Raw genomic sequence first — 19,105 nt, forward strand, 5'->3', positions numbered from 1 at the left:
TAATAGGGCACGAAAAGTAAGGCAGTGTCTTTGGTTCATTGATTATTCAGGAATCTGATGGTAGTGGGGAAGAAGTTGTCCTTGTGCCTCTGAGTGCTCGTCTTTAGGCTCCTGTACCTTTTCCCTGATGGTAGCAGAGTGAAGAGGGCATGGCCTGGCTGGTGGGGGTCACTGAGGAGAGAGGCTGCTTTTGTAAGACAACGCCTCATGTAGATGTCCTTGATGGAGTGAAGCCTAGAGCCTATGATGCCACAGGCATCTGAAGTTTTTTCTTGTCCTGAGATTTGGAGCCAGAATGTTCTCCATGGTACACCTCTAGAAGTTTTCAAGCATCTTCATAACAAATCTCCTCAAACGCCTCACAAAGTATAGCCACTGGTGAGCCTTCTTCATGATTGCATCAACATGGAGGTTCTAGGGCAGATCCTTGGAGATGGTGACACCCAAAAATTTGAAGTTCTTGACCCTCTCCACTACTGAGCTCTCGTTGAGGACTGGGACGTGTTCGCCTGACTTCCTTCTGAAGTCCACAATCATCTCCTTGTTTTTGCTAACATTGAACACAAAGTTGTTGGTGTAACACAACTCAAAGAGCTGAGCTATCTCCCTCCTGTATGCTTCCTTATTGCTGTTAACCCACTGCAATTTGCTAATCGTCACTATCTCTTCACTTAGCTCTGGATCACTTTGAAAACAGCGATTCATACAGCTGCTCTTCATCGACTACAGCTCGGCCTTCAATACCATCATTCCCTCAGTACTGGTCAAGAAGTTACAAACGCGAGGCCCCTGTACCCCTCTCTGCTACTGGATCCTTGACTTCCTCATTGGAAGACCACAGTCAGTATGAATTGGAAACAGCGTCTCCTCCTCTCTGATTATCAACACAGGTGCATCCCAAGGATGTGTGCTCAGCCCACTGCTCTACTCATTATACACCCATGACTGTGTGGCTAGGCATAATTCCAATGCCATCTACAAGTTTACCAATGACACCACAGTTGTCGGCAGAATCACAAACGGCAATGAGGAAGTGGACAAGAGGGAGATGGATCAGCTTGTTGAACGGTGTAACAATAACAACCTTGCACTTAACATGAGCAAAACCAAGGAGATGATTGTGGGCTTCAGGAGGAGGTCAGAGGAACAAGACTCAGTCCCATCAAGGGCTCAGTAGTGGAGAGGGTCAAGAATTTCAATTTCCTGGGTGTCAACATCTCTGAGCATCCATCCTGGAGCCTCCATGTTGATGCAAGCACGAAGAAGGCTTGCCAGCGCCTATACTTTGTGAGGTGTCTGATGTGGTTTGGTATGTCTCCGAAGAGTCTCGTAAACCTCTACAGGTGTGCAGTGAATTGGAATTCACTATCTGTGTATTGTTCAGATGGCTGGCTCCTCCCCTGGCTCTACCCTCACCTACCCCAATATAAAGCCTGGTTTTCCTGCCTTACCTCAGATTCATCTGAGGACTATTGTATCTACCGGCCATTTGATTGTAAGCTATTAAAAGCGTGTTTGTAGTGGAGAGGGTCAAGAACTTCAAATTCCTCACTCTGAGTGTAATCAGTCGCGCTACAAGGTGTACCGTGGAGAGCATTCTGGCTGGTTGCATCACTGCCTGGTATGGAGGCGCCAACTCTTAGGACAAGAATAAATTTCCAGAGCATTGCAACATCGCAGGCACCAAACTTCATCTCTTCGGGGTCATCTACATAAGGCAGTGTCTTACAAAAAGCAGCCTCTCTCCTCAAAGACTCCCACCACCCAGGCCATGCCCTCTTCACTCTGCTACTATTGGGTAAAAGGTACAGGAGCATAAAGACGAACACTCAGCGGCACAGGGACAGCTTCTTCCCCGCTGCCATCAGATTCCTGAATGAACAATGAACCAAAGACACTGCCTTATATTTCCTGCATTATTCTTGTTATTTTTTTTATAGTAATGTCATAAGATGGTTATAATATGAATTGTTTACACTATGACACTGCCGTAGAACACTGAACATCATGACAATAAATTCTGATTCTGATTACAGCACGGTAACAGGCCATTTTGGCCTACAAGTCTGTGCTGCCCAATTTACACCCAATTAACCTACATCCTGGTACTTTTAGAATGGTGATAGGAAACCGGACCCCCTGGGGAAATCCCAAGCAGACACGGAGAGATACTCCTTATAGACAGAGCAGGATTCGAACACCGGTCCCGATCGTTGGTGATAACTGCTACACCATCCGTGCCGCCCTCTCATCGGCCCATGACAAGGTCTGATAGACTTTGATTAATGCAGGGAAGTGGCTCTGAGGTGAAAGGTCAGATGTTGTCTAAATGTAAGATAGAAACATCACAGAGGGCTGAATAGTCTTGCCCTGCTCCCTTTTCTAACGATTGTGGTCTTTCTTTCCTCAGATTATTTTCTATGAGGGGAAATGTTTCACTGGCAGGAAGTTGGAGGTGTTCGGAGATTGTGACAACTTCCAGGACCGGGGATTCATGAACAGAGTGAACTCCATCCGTGTGGAGACCAGTGCCTGGATATGCTACGATCACCCTGACTTCAAAGGGCACCAGTACATCCTGGAGCATGGGGAGTATCCTGACTTTCACCGATGGAATGCCCACAATGACCATATGGGGTCCTGCCGACCTGTGAGGATGGTAGGTTCAATTCCTACCACCCCCTCTTCCTCCACTCCACTCTGCATCTAATCCTCCTCACCTTGCTTGAATTGACTGAGAGAACAGGCTATTTGGCCCAACATCTTCATGCTGACCATCATCCACACCAGAGTTTCTTCATAGAAACATAGAAAACTACAGCACAGAAAACAGGTCATTCAGCCCAGCTCGTCCCACTGACCCATTCCATAACCATTTAGACCTCTCCCATCCATGTATCTATACAGTTTATTCTTAAAACTTCCACCACTCTCTGAGTGAAAATATTCCCTCTAATATTTCCCCTAAACCAGTGGTTCTCAACCTTTTTCTTTCCACTCACGTCCCACCTTAAGTTATCCTATGCCATCGGTGCTCTGTGATTAGAAAGGGATTGCTTAAGGTGGCATGTGAGTGGAAAGGGATGGTTGAGAATCACTGCTCTAGACCCAATTGTTACTGAAATATTTTACTTGAGAAAAATTGTCATCGGCCCATTTCCTTTGGAGTTCTGAAACCCTGCACATAACGAGTCAATGAGGGACAATTAAAACAGTGGTTTTCAAACTTTTTCTTCCCACTCACATCCCACCTTAAGCAATCCCTTACTAATCACAGAAGCACCGACGGCACAGGATAACTTAAGGTGGTACATGAGTGGAAATAAAAAGGTTGAGAGCCACTGCCCTGAACCTTTCACCCTATAGCCATGTCCTCTTATATTTATCTCTCCCAGTGGAAAGAGCATTTACTCTGTCTATTCCCTTATAATTTTGTAAACCTCTATCAGATCTCCCCTCATTCTTCCATGTTCTAAGGAATAAAGTCCTAACCTGTTTAATCTTTCCCTGGAACTGAACTCCTGAAGACCCAGCAACATCCTAGTAAATCTTCCCTGCACTCTTTTACTCATCCTTTTTCTTTCCATTCACATGCCACCTTAACTAATCCCTTATGGCATAGGATGCTGTAGGTGCTCTGTGGTTAGTAAGAGGTTAGTAAAGGTGGTGGGTGAAGGAAAACAAGGATGAGAACCATTGATCTACACCAACTCCAACCTCAACCCATTTTAATTCTCCCATGTTGCATCCACTTCCCCCCCCACAGATCTACATAATAGGGGTAATTTGCATATCTTCAATGCACCACCCCCCCCCTTCCCAGGGGAAGCCCATGTTGTCTCGGGGAGAATGAGAAAACTCCACACAGGTAGCACCTGAGGTCAGGATCGAACCTGGGTACCAGGCACTGTGAGGAATCAACTCTACCAGTCACACCGACTGGGGCACTCAAGCCCTGAGTCACTTCTCTCATCTGGTGTTGCTGGCAAGGGCAGTCGCAGTTAGAGGAGTGGTTAGCTCAATGCTATCAGAGCGCCAGCAACTTGGATTCAAATCCGGCACCGTCTGTAAGGTGTTTGTACATTTTCCCCGTGTCCGCGTGGGTTTCCTCTGGGTGCTCCAGTTACCCCCCCCCACCATTTCAAAAACATATTGGGTTAGTAGGTTTATTGGCTGTTACTACACCACAAGACAGAAAATATGGAATGGAATGTGCTGCTGGCAACTGTGGTGGAGACAGGTACTATAGGACTTTTCAGGGACTATTTGATAGTTACACAGAACTGAGAAAAATGGAAGGTTATCCAGGCAGTTGTTCGATTCGATTATTCAGTTGGCACAACGCTGTTGGCAGAAGCGGCTTCATTGTGCTGTAGATTTCTATGTTCTCTAGCTATGACAGCAGAGAAACAGGCCCTTTGGCCCTTCTAATCTGTGGCAAACTAATTTTCTGCCTAGTCCCACTGCCCCATTCCCAGTCCATAGCCCTCCATCCCTCTCCCATCCATGTACCTGTTCAAATTCTTCTTAAATGTGAAAACAGCCCGCGTTCACCACTTCAGCTGGCAGCTCATTCCACACTCCCACCACTCTGTGTGTGAGGTTACCTCTCATGTTCCCCTAAACTTTCCCCTTTCACCCTTAACCCATGCCCTTCAGTATTTTACCTCTCATAATCTCGGTGGAAGAGCCTGCTCGCATTTACTCTTTTTTTTATACCCCGCACAACTTTGTATCCCTCTATAAAATCTCCCCACTTTCTCTTATGCTTTAGGAAATAAAGTCTTAACCTGCTGAAACCTTTCCCTATAACTCAGTTTTCAAGTCCTGGCAATATATATATATATAGTAAAACACCTGGTATTCGGCACTCCATCACAGTGGATGCTGGATAAGGGACTTTTCCGGTTGCTTGAGATTGCATGTTGACTGATTGGCGAATAAACGGTGAAGCACACCAATTTTAAATTTCTGTATTTTTTACCTAATTATTTTCTTCATTTTGTTTGCCAGTGGCTTGAGGTGTATAGGAGTAACTGGGTAGTATAGGCTCATGAGTTGGCTGGTCCTGCTACTGCACTGTATGTTGACATTAAAAATGAAAAATTAATCTCCTGCTCACCTTGTCTTTCCATATCTGGCCTGCAGCATGGAGAACATTATAGGATAGAGCTGTTTGAAAACTATAATTTCAATGGGCAGTGTCTGGAGTTTTGCAAAGATTGTCCTTTTCTGCAAGGGCACGGCTGGAACAAGACCTGTGTCAACTCAATCAAGGTGTACGGCGATGGGGCGTGAGTAAACATTGTTACTCTGGCCAGTGTATTCTGTCAGTCAACAGAATTTGTTTGAAAGCATAATCTGGTTATTACGTAGGTCTTCCACCTGCTTATTAGCCAGAAGGCAGAGGCCAAAGGTGACCAGAATACCCTGATGTAAAGCGGCATATTCTACTCCTATGCGGCTCTTGGGTACCCATTTGAAAGAGTAGGAAACCTCCGTGGCGCACTTTCTAACCCTCCTCCGGGAGGGTTCATCGCCGGAGCACTGAAGTCCCCCTAGACACCTGAATGCAGCTGCCTGAACGCTACAGTGGACAGGAGCTGGAGTGCGCTCCGAGCAGTTGACCCTTTCAGGTGAACAGAGCAGCGCTTTCAGGGCTGCCACCTGAACGACGATTCCAAAGCACTTCATCCGCTTCTGCAGGCGCATTCTTGGTGGAGAACGCCCCTGAAAGCGGCTAGGGAAACTCTGCCATTTGGAATAATTAAGCACAGGAAGTCACCATCCCATTGTTCTGTCCAGCTCTTTATCATTAACCCCCTTCCTCATTTAATCTCATCTCACCCATTTACCTTCTATTGGTTTATCCATCTGTCTGCCATCCTTCACCTCTCCCTGGTTCACCAATTCCCCATCCAATCCCTCCTGTCCTGCCTTCATGATCATGGTTATCTGCCCTCTGCCCCCTCAGTTTGAATGAAGGGCTCCAGCCTGAAACATTGACCGTTCTTTCTCTCCCATTGATGGTGCACGAACCACTGAGTTCCTCCCGCAGTTTGCTTTTATGTTTCTCATGGTGCAGGAATCAAGGATCAGAAGGAACAACTTCAGAACTGAAGGGCATCCATTTAAAACAGAGGGATTTCTTTAGCCAGAAGGTGGTGAACCTCTGGAATTTGTTACCACTCTTTGGGTGTATTTAAAACAGAGAATAATAGGTATCTGAATAGTTATGGTATCATAGGGGAGAGGGCAGGAGAGTGGTGCTGAGAAAATGGATCAGCTCATGATGGATTGACAGAGAAGACTTGATGGACTGAATGGCCTACTTCTGCTCCGATATCTTGTGGTCTTATAGACTGGTATTTTGCCAGTATCTCAGAACTTGAAGAGCAGATCATGATTTAATGACTGAGTTGGATCGACTGTCATTCGGCTGACACATCAGAACAGGAGGCCTTTCAGTCCATCAAAGCCGTATCAGAGGTAATCTGCACTCCTCCAATTCATTTTGCTTCTGTATGATCAACCTCAGGTTTAACCATCCCACTGCCTCCTCCCCCCCACCCCAGCTTGCTAGAGAGATGGGAGCTGAGCGCTCCAGGTTTCCATTGTCAGAATCAGAATCAGGTTTATTGTCCTGAACACGTGTCACAAAATGTGTTGTTTTCCGATAGCAGTATTGTCCATCACAGATGCAAAATTGCTGTAAATTACAGTCCCGTAAATACAGTATTTAAAAATAAATAAGTAGTGCCAAAAAGGAAAGAAAGGTGAGGTAGTGTCCATGGTGTCCATCAGTTCAGGCAGAAGTTAAGAAGCTGTTTCTGTGCTGTTGCGTGTTCCTGTACCTCCTTCCTGATGGTAGCATGGCCTGGGTGGTGAGGGTCCTTGATGATAGAGGCTGCTTTCTTGAGGCACCATCTCTTAAAGATGGATTGGAGACTGATGCCCATGATGTCGCTGGCCGAGTTTACAACTCTCTGTAGCCTTATCCTGTCCTGTGCATTGGCACCTCCATTCCACACAGTGATGCAATCAGTCAGAACGTCCATCTGTAGAAATTTGCAAGAGCCTTTGGTGACGTACCAAATCTCCTCAAACTCCAAACAAAATATAGCCACTGGGAAGTTTTCTTCATGATTGCATCGACATGGAGGCCCCAGGATAGATCTTCAGAGATGCTGACACCCAGGAATTTGAAGTTCCTCACCTTCTCCTCTATTAACCCCTCGATGAGGACAGGACGTGTTCTCCTAGTTCCCTCTTCCTGTACTCCACAATCAGTTCCTTAATTTTGCTAGCGTTGAGTTCAAGGTTGTTGCGAGATCACTCAGCTAGCTGATCTATTTCCCTCCTGTACACTTCCTCATTGTCGTCTGTGATTCTGCTGACAACCGCGGGGTCATCGACAAATTTGTAGATGGCATTTGAATTGTGCCTGGTCACACAGTCATGGGTGTAGAGAGAGTAGAGTAGTGGGCTGAGCACATATCCTGGAGGTGCACCTGTGTTGTTTGTCAGTGAGGAGCAGATGTTACAGATCTGCACTGACCGTGGTCTTCCGATGAGGAAGTCCAGTTGCAGAGGGACGTGTACTGTGTATAGGAGGGCATTCTAACATCACGCATTTATCCCTCTCCTGTTCTCTTTCCACCAGTAAGAACACCCCCCCCCCCACCCCTTCTTCTGTAGGATCTCAGGGTTGTATGTAATGTAATGCATGCAAATTTGAAATTGAACTTTGAACTTTGGACATCCTGCCACCCAGGAGAAAGGTTCTCCTCCTCTTTTTCTCTGGTTCAGATCAAGTTCAAGTTTATTGTATTGTACCAAGGTACAGTGAGAAAGTTTGTTTTGCTCGACATTTTAAACACAGTACAGAAGTGCAGAGTGACAGGTTAGATAGATATATATTAAAAAAAATCACAGTTGGAGGGAGTGCAAAAGAAAAGTGACATTTTGATGGTGCAGAGAGATCATTTAGTGGTCCCAGAGCAGTTTAAGTTTAAGATAGGACGGGGAGGTTCAAGAGTCTGGTAGCTGTTGGAAAGGATAACTGTCAGCAAAGAGCAAAGGTTAAGTGACGTAAGTAACTGGAGTATTCAAGGGGTATGGGCGTTTGACAAGGACAGGGCAGCTTAAGAAAATCTGTTAGAAAGTGATCGGCTGACATTCTAAGGGGAAAAGCTGATCAGATCAGATATCAGATATTATTTATCTGAACAGAAATATAATATTACATGAAATTACGTTAATGCAAAGATTCACCATTCTCATTTGAATTACCCGGTGGCCCTTCGGTCAGAGAAAGAGAGTTCTCCTCCCCCAAGAATCACTGAGTGTCCCTGGATTTACCTCCAGCCTCTGCAACCACACAAGACTCCAATTCTGTTCAAAACCATAGGCAACCCGAGCCCAGATCCAACTCTCTCCCGAATGGAAGCTTTCAGTGCCCATGCCCCTTCGGGGGCTCTTCTTGTCCTCAGCACCCTCTCAAAGCCTGGTTCTGATAGCTGGTTCCCATGAGCTAATCCCACAGCCTGGTGTGTGTCCTTTGACCGCAGGTCACCAACTGCCTGCTGCCTGCGTGGGTCCTTCAGCCGCAGATCTCCTCGCTGGTCCTCCACTGTGGTCACCGACCTTGGGGTTGTCTTCTCTGCTTCTCCTTCTCAACAGGTGGTGACCTCCCCGTAACTGGGGCCCTGCCCCAGCCCACTGCTCCCCCGGAGTCTGTATCCTCTCCTGGCTGCTGCCGAACAAGGGTGCTGTCATCTTGGGCCCAGACGGTGTGGTCGCAGGATTTTAAATAAATCACCGGAACCATCGGGAGTCGGACTGGGCGGTAGGATCCAAGGGGAAGCGCTGTGTTTCTGTTCCCTGCTCTCCCTGGGTCTACATCAACGGCAGCGCTGTTTGTTGTGCGCCTGCCCCTCTTGGTGTTTTTGCTGCTGTTTAATTATCTGCCCTTTCCATTTCTCTGGTGCTCAGCTGGGTTTTATATGAAGAGCCCAACTACCGGGGGAGAATGTACGTGGTGGAGCGAGGCAACTACCATTCCCACACAGAGTGGCAAGCTCAGAATGGCAACATCCAGTCCATGCGAAGAGTGGTCAACTACTACTAGTGAGGCCCTTCCTTCCCCCCATCCCTAACGAGCCGGAACCATCGACACGGCGAACTGAAAAATAAATTATATCTTGAAAATCATACTTTGTGCCAGTGTGCATTCTTTCCCACTTCCATGATTGGGTTCTTGTGTGTTTTCTTTCTCCTGTGATCTGAGGCAAGGTTTCCGGCGCTGATGAGAAGGTGACGTCGAGCTCCTGGCGACGGTGCTCCCTTAGGAATAACAGGGAGGCAATTCCAGGATCCAGAACCAGCAGTGATTGACCGTTTGTTTGAGCTGAATTGCTTATTGTCGCACCTAGATCAGTAAAAATCCTAGATCAGTCCAGACAAGTCAACCTATACTTTAATGTGCTATAGTATAGATTGAACAATAATATAAGAAAAGTGCAGGGTACAGTTAAAAGGCAGGATATAGTTAGTTTGTTGCCATATACAAGGACTGCCTAAAGAAATCTCTTGGTGCCTGCCACATTGAGCACCGCCAGTGGGCTGATATCGCCTCCAACTGTGTATCTTGGCGCCTCACAGTTCGGCGGGCAGCAACCTCCTTTGAAGAAGACCGCAGAGCCCTCCTCACTGACAAAAGACAAAGGAGGAAAAACCCAACACCCAACCCCAATCCACCAATTTTCCCCTGCAACCGCTGCAACCGTGTCTGCCTGTCCCACATCGGACTTGTCAGCCACCAACGAGCCTGCAGCTGACGTGGACATTTACCCCTCCATAAATCTTCGTCCGCGAAGCCAAGCCAAAGAGAAGAGATACCAAGGTGCAGTGCGAAAGTTTGTTTTACAAGCAGTCTATCAAGACATCCCATACATAGTAAAACAGTACAGAGAGAGACAGAGAGGCCCTTTCGGGATTCTTATAATGATGGGAGAGAAACCATCAAAGGGCAGGATATACAGAAACGTACAGTTAAACAGTGCAGGGGTATCATGTTTTAGAACTGAGAGGTCCATTCAAGAGTCTGATAACAGCAGGAAAGAATCTGCCCTTCAAATTTGAGGTCATTGTTTGTAAGCTCCTGAATCCCATCCAATGGCAGGGGGTGGGGAAGCTGAAAATGTGACCATGGATCTGATATATTTCCAAATAAAGATGGTGCACAACTAGAGGGGGAAGCTACAGGGGTGGTTGTCGATAGAAACAGTGTGGCTACAGGTTCCTTGGCTCCACTGAGTCCCCACCAGCCATCAACCAATGTTCTGGTCTTGCATTAATCCCATTCTCCCCACATACTATCAATTCCACTCTCCCACCCTCGAGGACTCCCCCCCCACCCAAATTCCACCACTCCCCCATACACTTGGACTATATTCAGTGGGCGAGATGGTGGTTCTGGAAGGGCCATGTGGTCGTCTCATGGAAACCAATGCCTTTGGCTCATGACAGGACAGACAGTGTCTCAAAAGACAAAATGGGGCTTGTTTTTAATTGTTCTCTCTGTTATTCTCACCAAACTGACTGGAGTCCAGAACATTCACCAATAGAGAAAGCAAATGTGTCGTATCTTTAAAATAAACACAACGACCATCGATCTCCTGCCTTAGTCAACCTGTCCTTATACCCTGCTGTCAGCATTCGAAGTCTTGAGTGAAAGCCAACACATTCTGGGCAGCTGTGGGCTTGTTTTCATTCAGCCAACAGGAATCCCCTGCCATCCTGTTTCTCATCCCAAGATCACTATATCTTTTAAGTTGCTCCCTATTGCACTACCTAAAATATTTTTTTAATTATTAACTAATCATATAGGGCAATTCTTATGGAATAATAAGGTGCCAAGAATTTCACTGTAAAAACTAACACGGGACTATAAACTGGGAGGGCCGGATTTTAGGAAGTATTATTTATCAGCACAAGCTAGATTTCATTCACCCTTCTTTGAAGAAGATAGTTCTCCCTCTTGGATCTGAAAGGGATTGTATTCAATAAGAGAGGGGACAGTGAAGGACTTGATTCATAAGGGGAATTTTAAGTTAATTACAAAAAAGATGGACAATCTTATATTAATACACATGATTAGAATTTGGCAAGTGTATTGGGAAAAAAAGCAGGGATATCGCTAAGAACACCATTATGTAAAAATGTATTGCAGCCCATGAATCTGGGCAACAGGATACTAAACTCCTGGTATGACAAATTAATAAGATATATTGATGATTGTTTTGTGGAGGAACTTCTTATGTCTTTTGAACAATTAAGACATAAATATGCTTGTTTAAACATAAGGTGCTTCCTCCAGCTAAGATCATTTCCGAGAGACTTTGGTCCCACCTGAAATTAGGGAAATGGAACAATTGATTTGGCTGGGGAACACACCTAAATTTATAACAAAGATGTATTATGCTCTCCAGAGTGAAAATGCAAAACCAGGTTTACAAAGGTCAGGAGAGAGAGAGAGATGGGAGTCGGACATAGGTGTGGCAATATCAGAAAGATGTTGGTCTGATTGGTGTTTGGATAGTATGACATCAATTGTAAATGATGGACATGGATTGGTTTAGTATAACTTCCTAAACCAACTATGTCTTACACCACAGAAGTTGCATAGATCAAAATCTGAAATATCAGAGATGTGTTTTAGATGTGGGATTGAAATAGAAACGTTTTTACATGCTACGTGAGTGAAGGTGAGACATTTTTGCCAGGATATTACTGAAATATTATACCAAGGATAACAGGGGTGGCCTTCATGGGTGAACTGGAGCTTTATATTTTAGATAAATTATTGAAATAAGTGATAAATTAACTAAATTTCATTTGTCAAAGTAGCCCTAGCAATGTCTAAGAAGTGTATTGCAACTACTTGGAAATCCAACTCCCCTCTACATATAGCACGATGGACTGTGGAGAGGAACAGTTGTATACCTATGGGAAAAACAATACATATAATTTAAAGAACAAATAAGACATGTTTGTTAAGATATGACAGCCGTAGTTGGGCCCAATTATAACCTATAATAATAAAAAGGATACAGTATGTGACTTCACCTTATCGATTTTTATGGTCAATATAAGTGTGAGCCCTGACGCTGTGTGGATTTATATTCTGGGGGGGGGGGGGGGTAGTTTTGTTTGTATTTTTTTGTAAGAAAAAAGTCTAATATATATTTATTATGTATATTTATGAAAAAAATCATGAGATACAGGAGCAGAGGTAGGCCCATTAGCTCACCGAGCCCCTTCTCCGCCATTCTATCATAACCTGATCCATCCTCGCATTCAGCCTCACTCCCCAGCTTGCTCCCCATAACTCTTGATGTCCCGACTAATCAATCTCTGCCTTAAGTACACCCAACGAGCTCACTTCCACAGTCGCCTGTGGTAACAGACTCACGACCCTCTGACTAAAGAAAATTTTCCACATCTCTGTTTTAAATTGATGCCTTTTTTATCCTGAACTTGTGTCCTTTTGTCTTAGACTGCCCCACCACGAGAAATATCCTTGCCATGTCTACTCTGACAAGGCCTTTCAGCATTCGAAATACCTCCCCCTCCCCCCGCCCTTCTGTACTCCAAGAAGTACCATCCAAGAGCCGACTTATGCTAACCTTTTCATTCCTGGTACCATTCCAGTAAATCTACTCACCAAAGGGTCAACTCTATTTTTGTCAGTGATCCAGGTGAACTGTCATGTGGAAAAAGATGAAAGGATTTCAAATGGTGGGAAACAAATCTGACACCAGATACCACTGCAATAATTGCTCACAGATAATTTTTGCTAACATTGACAGCTCCTTTAAGCATCATTTCACTCTCCTTTCACTTTACATTGAGTCACATTAAATTTTGAGAATAAAATAACAAACAAAATTATAGTCTCACAACACAGTAACCACAACACCCACTGCACTCGTCTGATTTTTAAAAATTCTTCTCTCTTTCCCTGTGGCCAGCCCAAACTTCATATAGTCACACACCAAGGGGGATGTTAGTTAAAAATGAGTAAAGCACGAAAGTCTGCAGACACCGTGGTTGAAGTCAAAACACAAATGCTGGAGAAACTCAGCAGGTCAAACAATGTAGCAAAGACAAAGATCCATAGCCAATATTTCAAGCTTGAGCCCTTCAACAAGGTACGAGCAAAAGGTAGGCAGGTGCCTGGACAAAATTATGGGGGAGGGGCAGAAGGAAGAGCGCGGTCCCACAGGCAGGAGGTAATAGGTGGGTGGATAAGGGAGGGAGAACTCGCAGGCAAAAAAAAGGGAGGGAGTTTGGCTCTGTGAAAAGAGAGGAAAGGGGATGAGAGCAAGAAGAAAGAGGGATGGGGAAGAGAGGGAGTATGGGGAGTGGGCTAGCAGAAACCGGATGTCACTGTTAATGCCAAAAGTAAATCATGTCTCCTGATGCTGGTTGAAGTAAGAACACAAAGTTGGAGAAACTCAGCAGGTCAAACAGTGTCCTTTATATAGCAAAGATAAAAGAACATAACCGACGTTTCAGGATTGAGCTTTTCATCGAGGGATGGAAAAATGTCAGCAGGTGCCCGAACAAAATGGTGAATGATGTTAATGCCGTCTGTTTGGAAGAGTGCCCAGATGAAATGTTACGTGGTGCACTTCTTGTTGATGGGATAAGAGACAAAGTGTGTGTTTAGTTCTCAATTGGAACTATATCCTTTAAACCAGCCATTCTCAACCTTTCTTCAGCTATGTCCAGCACACAGCTCAAAGCTTATGGGCTCACTTCCCTGTGAAGAGGTCAAATTTTGGTTTCTTTCATACTTCTCTCCTACTGACTACACCAAAAAAAACCCAAAACATTGCCAATTCATGTGAAAAGAAAACAGGCTTTTAGTTATTTGTTGTGGTCCTTGTGCAGGGTGGATGGGGAGAGGGGGGGAGGAAACGCATGGAGCTCCGTTGAGAATGGATACTCTAAAACTGAGTGGTCAGTTAATATTTCAGATGGTAACAACAATATTTTTCAAAAGATTTGCTTCCAGAAAAGAAATTGGGGATTATGAGAGACAACTTCAAGCTGAACACAAAGATAATTTCAGATTTGCTGTATCAAGTAGGAAGTTGGAGAAACATTAAATTAACTTTAATTGAATTTAGCATGTTTAATTATACAAAGCTGTTGACAAATTGCATTTGTTGAAGCCTCGGGTTTGACTGCACAAGTTGCACAACAAATGTGAGGAACCCAAGGTTTGTCTTGGTCACTAATTTTACAACCGAAGTAAAGTTCATAGGCTTTCTTAATAAGTGCAGACATGTTGCGGGTTTTGAGCCTTAAGTGTATAGTCACCACAAATGCCACGTGGCTGTTTTGACAATGATGAGAGATTTCTGCTGCATTGAATCTTCCTGAAGACAATATATACTATTGTTTAACACACTCACCATGTTGTTGCCTAAAGAACATGTGCGTTGAATGCTGTCTGTATGAACTTTAGTGAGGCCTTTGACAAGGTTCCACATAAGAGGTTAGTTAGGAAGGTTCAAGCATTAGGTATTAATGTTGAAGTAGTGAAATGGATTCAACAATGGTTGGATGGGAAATCCCAGAGAATAGTGGTGGAAAATTGTTTGTCCAATTGGAGGCCGGTGACTAGTTGAGTATCTCAGGGATCCATCGTCGTTTGTCTTATATAATTAATAATCTAGATGATAGGGTGGTAAATTAGATTAGTAAGTATGCAGATGATACGAAGACTAGTGGTGTTGTGGACAGTGAAGAAGGTTCTCAGAGCTTGCAGTGGGATATAGGACAGAATGGGCTGAAAGATGGCAGATGGAGTTTAATACTGATAAATGTGAAGAGCTACTGTTATGAGCCCAGAGGACCCCAAAACCCAGCAGCAATAGATATTCACCAAGATAAATGGTTACTTAAACAAAAGTTGCTTTTAATTATCATTAAACATGAAAACAGGATCAAACTCTAACTTATTACTATTAACTTAACCCCATTCCAATTCTAAGAGCACGTGTATGTAAGTTTAGAAAAGTTCTTTAATTCAAAGTCCAATCTCATTTCTCACTCCTCTAAGTTCACTGGTTGCAGGCAATTCTTATACTGTGCACAGGATTTAACATTTATAAAGTTTACCAGGCCTTGGTTCTTGAAAGGTAAATGGTTACCGCTCAGGAAGGTTCTTGTCAGTTTTCAGAGAGAGATTTGTTATTTGCTGGACACCCACAACTGATTCCTTTTAATCAGCTACACCGAAGAAATGCCCCCCCCCTCAGGGTTTTCCAGATGATAACCTCTTTCTTTCAGGTCACCACAGAGTTCATTTTTGTTTCACTTATTTCAAGTGAAACATTATGCAGCCAGTCCTCTCCTCTTGTATGGACCAAAAGGGCTTTGAACAGGCTGAACTAAGAACTCACAACCCATTTTCAAAATGGGGTTTTCCACAAGCTTGCCAGCTTGTTCTGTTCCAGTCCCAGCTGCTGCTGAACTATAAAATTGAATTCTCTCTCTCTCTCTTCCTCTCTCTCTCTCTCTCTCTCTCTCTCTCTCTCAGAGAAAAGTCTGCTAGACTCCGCTGCTTGCAAAGGCACATGACACTCTTAAAACAGAAAATTGCACTCATATAGCTTGCAGCTCTGAACCTAATCCTCCAGGTTCTTTTATCTGTTGATTTTCAAAACAACAATCCATTAGTGAAGTTCTTTGGACTCTCCCCAAAGCTTTTGCAAAGGCACCTGGAGCTGGGCTGTCTGGCTTGCGCAGAGCTCCAGTATTTTAAATGAGATCTGTTCTAAAATATTTGTATGTGACCTGCACTAAAGCCCTGCCTCAAATTATCTCCTTTAAAACATGTCTCTATATAATATAAAACACACAAAATTTGTAACACTAAGTCTTGGTAGGACATTGCATGTCCAGCGATGTTCATACACGATAAATGGTAGACAATTGAGGGGTGCAGTAGAACAAAGGGATTTAGGAATTCTGGAACATAATTCCCTGAAAGTTGAGTCACATGTAGATCAGGTGGTGAAAAAAGCATTTGGTATGTTGGCCTTCATAAATCAGAATATTGAGTACAGGAGTTGGGATGTCATGTTAAAGTTGTATAAGGATTTGGTGAGGCCAAATTTGGAATATTGTGAGCAGTTTTGGTCGCCAAATTACAGGAAGGATATAAACAGATTAGAGAGAGTGCAGAGGAGATTTACAAGAATGTTGCCTGGGTTTCAGGGTTTGAGTTACAGGGAAAGGTTGAGCAGGCTGGGACTTTATTCCCTGGAGCGTAGAAGATTGAGAGGTGATTTGATGGAGGTATTTAAAATTATGAGAGGGACAGATAGAGTCAATGTGGACAGGCATTTTCCATTGAGAGTGGGGGAGATTCAAACAAGAGGAGATGGATTGAGATTGAAGGGGGAACAGTTTAGAGGAAGGATGAAGGGGAATTTCTTCACTTAGAGAGTGGTGGGAGTGTGGAATGAGCTTCCAGCCAATGAGGTAGATGCGGGCTCGATTTTAATATTTAAGGAAAAGTTGGATAGGTATATGAACGAGGGAGGTGTGGAGGGTTATGGGCCGGGTGCGAGTCAATAGGACTAGGTGGGAGAAGGTGTTCAATATGGACTAGAAGGGCCGAACAGGCTTGTTTCTGTGTTATAATTGTTATATGGTTCAATCTATATCAATGTAATGCACAGCATCTGTATATGTGATGTGGTTTTATAGCCTGTCTGCATCTATCCTGAATAAGCATGTCCAGGCTAAGATGACATTTGCATAGCACCTGTACTGAGTGCATGGTCAGCCATGCTTAGACTGGCCGAAACAGCTTGCTTTGTGGGCAATGGACTAGTAGAATTAAAATATGACAGGAAATCACAAAAATAGGTTATATCTAAAAAATGAAAAGAGATAGGAACATTTTAAGGGGATATTTGTGATCAAAATCCATAAAATACACCCAGAAGTATTCAGGAAGCAAATTCTTCGTTGTCCAGTGAAATCAACCATACCTGTTGCGGGGACTTTGAGTCACATATGTGGATAATGAGGGCAGATTTTCTACCCTTAAACGAATTGAAGTGATGAAGTAGACAAAGACGATGTGGTCAAACAATAATCGTGGCTTTTAATAGCAGAAACTCATGGTACAATAATGAAAGACAATAGGTGCATATACAGTTATATCCAAGGGGAGTGCCCTTAACGGTAGAGATAATGCACAGCCAATGTTAGTACAGCAAGGCTCGCCAGAGGGGAGACGGGCAGCTTGGCAGACATTCACCACAGTCTCCCCCCGGCAGAAGAAGGGTTAAAATCAAAAGGACAGCTGTGAGGAAAGACTGAACCAAGCGATACATGGATACTATGTTTGGCCTTGAGATACTCTAACAGCCAAAATACGACAGTATCTATCAAGCAATCTAAATATAATGAGATGCTTTATGAAGATGTCGGCCTATCAGGTTGTTTACGAATTCTGGTGCTTTGTCTCAAAACAGTTGGTTCCTTTGCAACCTTGGGAACTGGAACAGGTCCTGGGTCAGTAGTGTGGGAAGGACTGATTTCTGGACCCGCTCCAGAATCGCCAGCGTGAGGTAGTGGAGCCTCAGCATGGCCATCTGAAAGCTTACTAGGGGTCACAGGCTGGGGGGGGTGGGGGGGTGAGTCCAACCTCTCAGGCTCACTCTGAGGTAGGGGTGCGAGGAAGGGGCGAACCAGGCGAGGCCAGATCTCTTAGGGGTACAGTGTCAGTACTCCCATCTGGGAATTTAACATGAGCGTAGTTGGGGTTAGTATGCAGTAGCTGAAATGGTTGAACTTGGGGGTCTGTTTTACGTACCCGGAGCATGGCTCTTCAGCAGCACGGTTCCAGGTTCAGGTAAACAGGCTGGCCAGTCCATCACAGTTCCTGATTTCCTAGGAAAGGCAAACATACATTCATGAGGTGTTTGATTTATTGCAGTACACAATAAAGACCAAATAGAATGTAGTGCCTCACTCAGGCGGCACCTCCTGCCACTGGGTAACAGGGTAACCATGTATTTTTAAAGCAAGATTAACAGTCTTCCAGACTGTAGCATTAGCCCTTTCAACCTGCCCATTTCCCTGCGGGTTGTAGCTCATCATATGGCTGGTGGCAATCCCCTTTCGTAGCAGGGCTCGCCGCAGTTCAGCGCTCATGAATGCTGAGCCTCTATCGGTATGAATGTAATTGGGAAAACCAAAAATGCTGAAAATTCTGTCAAGTGACTTAATAACAGACACTGACGAGACGTCAGGGCAGGGTATTGCAAAGGGAAACCTGGAATGTTCGTCAATTACAGTAAGGAAATATACATTTTTGTGCTAGAAGGTAACAGCCCTTTAAAATCTAAGCTAATCCTCTCAAAAGGTCGGGTTGCCTTGACGAGTGGCCTCCGGAGTTTTGAAGTATTGAGGTTTGCATTCTGTGCAAACAGGACAGCTTTTAGTCAGTTTCTTGACTTCTTCCAGAGAGTAAGGAAGGTTGTTAGCCCTTATGTAGTGGAAGAATCTCGTGACTCCTGGGTGGCAGAGTCTGCTATGGATCTCTTTTAGCCCCTCCAGCTGAGCACCAGCAGCAGATCGTGACAACGCGTCAGAGGGATCATTTAACCTGCCTGGTCTGTACTGGGTCTCATAATTATAAGTTAAGAGCTCTATTCGCCAGCGTGCCATCTTATCGTTCTTGATTTTACTTTTGTGTTTAGTACTGAATGTAGGCTACAGATATCTGATCAGTGACAAGAGTAAATTTTCTGTTGGCTAGAAAGTGTCTCCAGTAGCGAACAGCTTCAAAAATAGCTTGGGCTTCTTTTTCAATGGCAGGATGTTTAAGTTCAGGTCCACGTAACGTGCGGGAGAAGAATGCCACAGGTCTGCCCTTTTGATTAAGGGTTCCTGCCAAGGCACAATCTGAGGCATCAGTTTCCACTTGGAATGGGACATCCTCGTCAATGGACGAGAGTGCAGCTTTGGCAATATCAGCTTTAATTCTATTGAAAGCCTTCAAGGCCAT

At 44.4% G+C, this 19,105-nt stretch overlaps 1 protein-coding gene across 1 annotated transcript; it reads left to right on the forward strand.

Annotated features, from left to right (window-relative positions):
• The first annotated feature begins 1,096 nt into the window (after positions 1–1,096).
• Positions 1,097–9,163, forward strand: LOC138761422 (gamma-crystallin N-like). Its single transcript, XM_069933562.1, has 5 exons — positions 1,097–1,137; positions 2,116–2,266; positions 2,411–2,659; positions 5,149–5,294; positions 8,995–9,163. Exons 1-5 carry the CDS (start codon positions 1,097–1,099, stop codon positions 9,128–9,130), a joined length of 723 nt encoding a protein of 240 aa, XP_069789663.1. The 3' UTR covers positions 9,131–9,163.
• Positions 9,164–19,105: the final 9,942 nt, after the last annotated feature.

The sequence above is a fragment of the Narcine bancroftii genome, chromosome 1 (genome assembly GCF_036971445.1).
Source record: "Narcine bancroftii isolate sNarBan1 chromosome 1, sNarBan1.hap1, whole genome shotgun sequence".
Lineage (NCBI taxonomy): Eukaryota > Metazoa > Chordata > Chondrichthyes > Torpediniformes > Narcinidae > Narcine > Narcine bancroftii.